Source organism: Bos javanicus, chromosome 16, assembly GCF_032452875.1.
Source record: "Bos javanicus breed banteng chromosome 16, ARS-OSU_banteng_1.0, whole genome shotgun sequence".
NCBI lineage: Eukaryota > Metazoa > Chordata > Mammalia > Artiodactyla > Bovidae > Bos > Bos javanicus.
The window spans coordinates 65848448-65855016 of NC_083883.1; the positions used below are offsets into that span (position 1 = coordinate 65848448).

General features: G+C 35.6%; 1 protein-coding gene across 2 annotated transcripts in view; it reads left to right on the forward strand.

Annotated features, from left to right (window-relative positions):
- Window positions 1-4443, forward strand: part of TSEN15 (tRNA splicing endonuclease subunit 15) — a 29943-nt gene extending 25500 nt beyond the window's left edge. The window contains exons 4-5 of one of the 2 annotated variants that reach the window (XM_061383463.1): window positions 2506-2647; window positions 3182-4443. In XM_061383463.1, the coding sequence (XP_061239447.1) occupies window positions 2506-2647; window positions 3182-3202 (163 nt within the window). In that variant the 3' untranslated portion in view covers window positions 3203-4443. Of the gene's footprint in view, window positions 1-2505; window positions 2648-3181 lie in introns of those variants that run through there. The other variant, XR_009730054.1, reaches the window with a different exon arrangement.
- Window positions 4444-6569: the final 2126 nt, after the last annotated feature.

The window sequence follows — 6569 nt, forward strand, 5'->3', positions numbered from 1 at the left end:
TTCTCATTGGAATTTAGCTCCTTTATACCCCTTTGTGTTTACCTCTCTTTTGTGGCATTAAAGAAAAATGGTATGTTTTTAAGCAAATGAGGTCTTTTCTCTTTATTATCATAGGAATGGTGGTCTTTTGAGATCTTTTATATCCTAATTAGAAGTGAAATCTCCTTCTGCTCTGACTTTTGAATATGTAATATTGAAAAAAAGGAACACTGCCTTGGTGATCATATCTTACAATTTTTATTCTTAACTTTTTCCATAGTGTAGAGTAGGGGTCAACAAACCTTTTCTTAAAGGATCAGGTAGTAAGTATGTTTGTCTTCGTGGGCACAGTGGCAAAATCAAGGCTATTACGTAGGTACTTATATGACCATTCAAAATGTACCATTTGAAGATATAAAGATCATTCTTAGCTCATGGGCTATAGAAAAACAGGTGTCCAGAGTTTGCCAGGCCCTGGTGTAGAGACAAATGATAAAGCAATTTGAATGTTATGATGACACGTAAGAGATGTGGGTTTGAACCCTGGGTTGGAAAGATCCCCTGGAGGAGGGCATGGCAACCCACTCCAGTATTCTTGCCTGGAGGATCTCATGGACAGAGGTGCTTAACAGGCTATAGTCCATGGGGTCGCAGAGTCGGACACAACTGAAGCAACTTAGCATGCGTGCCCGTTAAACAAAAAGCAAGCAAATGTCAGATATTTTGAAGAAATTACTACAGATACTTGGAAGCATTCTACTACATACTATTAACAATTTTTTTTCTTAGAACGCTCTGACACTCAAAATTGGTACAAGCCAGTGGAAACAGACACTTAGGTGTGTAAATAGGAGGTAGTGATTACAGTAATGAAAGTTTGCACAAGGTGTCTCTAGGATTGGGGAAAGAAGATGATGCTTTGCTGACTCTTGAAAAGGAATTAAGATTTTTTTTCAGGCAAAAATTTTATTTATCCAATAATACCAGTATTACCATGCTGTTGAATTAACTCTCTCAAGGTCATCTTAGAAATGGTTTGACTATGAGGTTTGACAAACTTAGAAACTCATTCTCTCCTTATGTGATTATATACTTGTGAATATTAAATGATAGGTAGTAGGTAAGCAGCCTTTTGTATCTGTTTTAAGAAACCAGTTATCACTCTGTAACATATTATGCAGTGACTAAATGGTAGTTTAGCAAGAACAATTCAGTTTCAGCTTTCCCAGAGGTTTATTGCTGTTTTAAATCACTTTTAAAATCTTGTCTTCTCCACAGGTTTTTAAAAAAGTATTATAATTACTGTAAGAAGACTATTTCAAAGCAGAGACTTCTTTTTAGATGCTTTATAAATTAAAGAGCTAGTAGGATGGGTGAAGAGTCACCACAAGAATTTTTACTTAGAGTTGGCAGTAGAATTTAAGGGGACAAATTAGACTTTTGCTAAAGAGAGTGTAGTGTTATTTATGTATTCAGTTGTAGCATGTTAATATGCTAGTAAATCTTTTTCCAATTCCAGAAAATTGGTTAGCTTAATGAAAAACACAACTGATCATTTTTTATTTGCCCTTTTAAGAAGTCTCCCCTGGAGTTTACATTTTCCTCAATTACTGAACACAGGTTTTGTTCGGTAGGTAATAAGGATTTTTAGTTCATGGTAAGCAAAAGCTAACAGTGCTTTGAAGATCTTGATATTGGATTTAGTAGACTATTTTCCACAGCAAGCAAACCAAAATCCTTCATAACATTGATACTTGACATATAATTTTATAAAAATATTTTTTCTCTCTGTATTTTTCTTTTTGCTTTTATTAAGTATCAGAATACATGAAAGCCACAGAAATATCTGTATTCATATCCAATAATTCTGATACTTGGAAAGACCCAGCAGAATTATTTAAAAAGAAACTACTACCTGCAGAAAGATGCTTATCACAGTTTATCTTTATTAGCACCATCTTCCTCACACACACAGAAAAGACCTGAAAGAACATTACAGCAATAGGGGAATGATTGGCTACATTGTGAATCAATAGAATATTATATAACCTTATAAAGATTGTAATTTTGAGCACCATGTAGAAATATGGGGAAATATGTATTATAATCTATTTAAAAAAAAAAAAACAAAACCCTGAATACCAGTTGTTTTGCTGTAAGATACCAAGTTGGAAACTTGGAAGATGAGTAATGAAAATTTTTGGCCAGTTTAGAAGCACTAAATGCTGTTAGTGTCCCTTTCTGAAGGTTCCCTAGATACAGTTTTGATTCTCTTAGGTTTAATGATCGGGAGAGATAAGTGAATACAAAAGAGGAGAACTGAAAATCAGTAGATAATGCTTATTTGTGGGATTTTCTGTATAAAAAGGTAACTTAAATGTTTATATTTGAGCCTTCAGACATTTCCTGAGTCAACGTTATGGATATAGTGTTATTGTGTACCTTGTCTCCAAGATTTTACAGTATTTGACCTTCTTATTAACTGAGTGACTGTGAATCCTAAATGTGATATGACTCTGTTTTCAGGATAAGGGAAATCTTGAAGGCATCGCGAAAATTGCAAGGTGATCCCGACTTGCCCACGTCATTTACTTTGGCCATAGTGGAGTCCGACTCTACCATAGTCTACTACAAACTCACTGATGGATTTATGCTGCCGGATCCTCAGGTCAGTTTGGAGGCGACTATCAGTAAAACAGTGAAAAAAGAAGAAAATTATGACATGATTTTAAGTGTGAATCAATGCATTCACAGAACCATTGCTTCTTTTGCAATATGAAAATTCAAGGGAAAAAGGATTTGATGTCTCATACCTCAGAAAACTAGCTATGTTCTGTTCAAAGTAACATGTTCTTAGTTGTTTTCACAAAAAATTATTTAACTTTCTCACTCTACAGAAAATTTTATAGTTTCCAAGAGTCCTTCGTGAAGTCATGACGCATTTAATTATTTGATGAGTAACTGGGGTGGAATATAAAGGCTTGTAATAGTTTTGACCAAAAGAACATTTAAGGAAATGTTAAATTGGTTGGCATTTTGACAGGAATGATTTAATACATAAATGTGTTTTAAATGTTTCTTTACATACATTGTTAGCATAATTGAGATAATCACAATAAATATCTTTCAAGTTTTGCTTTAAGTTACATTATCTTTTGGGGAAAAGGTCCATCCTGATCTTTTTCCTTTTTTTATGTTGCAGAATATTTCCCTTAGAAGATGACACCTATACTTCCTGATGCTTACTTTGTTCACACAAGACTGGATTAAGAACCATCAGCCTGGTTCATCTTGTATCTCAGAGATAGTCAGGGCTGACTTAGCTGGTCCCATCCCAGAAGTTTTCTTTCTTGAAGAATAAAACTTTCCCGTATAGAAGAATTTATTTTGTTAAAAAAATAGATAGTTGCTCTAGAACTTTCTCACCTGGAGACAGTTTGATTATAGTCATATGCAAGTTTATGCCTATGGCATGTTCAGAAGGATAGGACATTCTTGAGACCACCATTTTCCCTTACTCAACTCTCTCTGTGCCTTTTGGTCACTACAGCTAGTCTGCAGAAATGGAGAATTTACTTTAGCCTGCTTTTTCATCCCCAGTAGAAAGTGTCCTTTTGATTGGTTTTCATGGTACAATTAATGTTAGTTCCTTCTTTGGTTAACTTTAAATCAAAATTAAAAATATGCTCATCCAGAGTATAAAATTGCATATCTAGATTAATAGGGACCAGAGAAGTGTTACCTACAAGAGCACTGGGCCTTTTTTTTTTTTTTTCCCATTCTTACTACTGCCATCATATTGTATCAGAGCTAGACTGTTGTAGGAGAGATATTAATAGTAGCGGACAGTGTGAACCTTAAAAACATCTTCAGTAGACCTAGTTTTTCTACTTCTTCTTAATTAATTGTTGCAAAGAAAGGTATTTTAAAAGTTAAGGCAAGAGTCAGAAAAATTTTTCTGGAAAGTGCCAGAAAGGAACTGTTTCAGGTTTTTCAGGCCATATAGATTTTCTCACAACTTCTCAACTATCCTGTTTGTAGAATAAAAATAACTGTAGATAGTATGTAAATGAATGGATATGCCTGTATTCCAATAAAACTTTATTTACAAATGTCTGGACATAGTTTGCCAACACCTGGTCTGGGGAAATAGTCAATAAACATACAAAGGTAATGAATGGTGTGTTATGTACCCATTAAAAATTAGAAATGAATATACTGTAAAACATGAGAAAATGCTTAGTAAAAAGAAAAAAGCAAGATACAAAAGTGTATGAATGGGTATGATTATGGCTGTAAATAACACACCAAGTATATAATAAAAAAGAGGACAAAATAAATTCCTAACTGTGGTTATAATAGGAGGGCAGGGCAGTAAATGGATGGCTTTGTCTTTCTTTAAGATTTTAGTTTTTCTTTGTTGGTATTACTTTTATAATAAAAATGCTTTAAAGTAAAAAAATGTATCCTGAGATCTATATTTGTTATTTATTTTTATATACTAATGTTACCACAAACTTAGCAGCTTAAAAATACAACACATTTAATATCTCAGAATTGGGTCTTTTCTAAGGCTGCCGTCACGGCCATAGTCTCATCTGAGGCTGTATTGGGGAAAGGTCTCCTTCCTCACTCATGTGGTTGGTAGCAGCTTTCTATTTCCTGTGGGCCATGTACTGAGGACCTCAGTTTAGTGTGCTGTCGGCAAGAGGCCACCCTGTTTGTTGCATGAGCCTTGCCAGCATAACTGGTTGTTTGCTCCAAGCCAGTGACAAGGAGAGTCGGCAGGGTGGACCTTGCAGTCTTACATAACGTAGTCATGTGTGTCCTGTCACCTTTGCCATTTTCTATGGGTTAGAAGCAAACCAGGGCTTATTACACTAGAAAACAGCAGGAACAAGAATGGAAACATGGCCAAAAGAAGGAAAATTGTTTAAAGCATCTTTCTTGAGCCATAGTTCCTGACTCCTTCCTTTGGTGTTATTTGAATTTGACTTTTCTTTTTGATGGAAGGTCTTGGTAACTCCTTCAGGCTCCTCTGCTTCCCCAGAAGGCCTGAAGATCCACCAATTCAGAACAAAGTGTGTTTCTGTGACCCCAGGTGGAAATTTGCAGACTTATCGGTTCTTAGGGTCTCTGCCATTTGACTCCTTCTGAGGCTTTTTGTTGCAGTGTTAGAAAACAGTGTATTTTCAGAAAGATAAGTAAGACTAAGTGAACATTAAATTTATGTGTCAGGCCTGGTGACCGGTGGGCCCCTAGGTAACTACAAGATCAGAAGTGCCTTGGGGTTGACTGTGAAAGGAGCTTTCTGTGAGAAAGCTCCAAATCTAGGTCTCAATCTCCCTGTATCTTCTGCACCGTTTACTCCTTTTTTGTAATGTTCCCTATGTACTTGACGGAAGTCGCTCTGTCCCAGGACAGCCATATACCTGCTCGTATGAACAATGGTCCAGAACAGTTTGAAAATGGAGACAACTCAGCTCTGTTGGTCTCATTTTAGTGAAAAATAGGTAAACTGATTTCTTTTGTATGATCAAGTAATTAACCTTTTACTAGATAATTGCATTTACATCTACTTCTCTTGTTAGACAATGGGCTCTTTAAGAACAGAACAAAGAACTGTGTCCTTAAAATTTTTTAAATTAAATTATAGTTGATTTGCAATATTAGTTTCAGATATATAACATACTGATTCAATATTTTTATAGATTCTACCCCATTTAAAGTTACTACAGCACAATGGTATATTTCCCTGTGCTGGACAGTGTATCCTTGTTGCTTGTTTATTTTACACATGGTAGTTTGTGTCTCTTAATCCCCTACCCAGGTTTTGCCCCTCCCTCTGCCTCCTCCCTACTGGTAACCTCTAATTCGTTCTCTGTATCTCTGAGTCTGTTTCTCTTGTTAATATTCACTAGTTTGTTTTATTTTTAGATTCCACATATAAGTGATAACAAACCATGTTTCTTTTTAAAATACATCTGTATGTCTCATCACCTTTCACAAACTGGCATATACTGAGCACTCAATAAATATTTCGTGAATAAATGAATGCTAATTGTAGACTTGTTTAGTTGTATAATGGTTTACTTTTAGCCAGAAGGCAAACTAAAATGATCAATTTGGACACCAGAGGGCACTGCTAAATAAGCACAAAATTTTCAGAGTTTAGAAATGAATTAACTTGAGAAGTGGTACTCCTGAAAATTTATTTTCAATCGATGGAAATAAATAAAAATATAAATAATTTTTATGTGCTCACACCTTCCCCCCACTTTTTGCTTCTGGTATGACTCCAAAATTACACTCTCTACTGACATTAAATTTGTGACTTGAGATGGCGGAAGGGCCCGGGGCGCGCCGGTGCGCGGCGCGTTGGCGGTCGGAGCCCTGGGAGCTGTAGCCGCTGCAGCCGCCGCCGCGGGGCGAGGTCGCCGAAATTTTAAAAAAAAAAAAAAAAAAAAAAATTTGTGACTTGATTCATGCATTACTGGAAATATAAATCTATATTTAAAAATAAAAGCTTGTTTGGGGCAAGAGTGGGTGGGTGGCTGTTTTTTTTTTTTTTCTAGAATATGGTTTTGTTC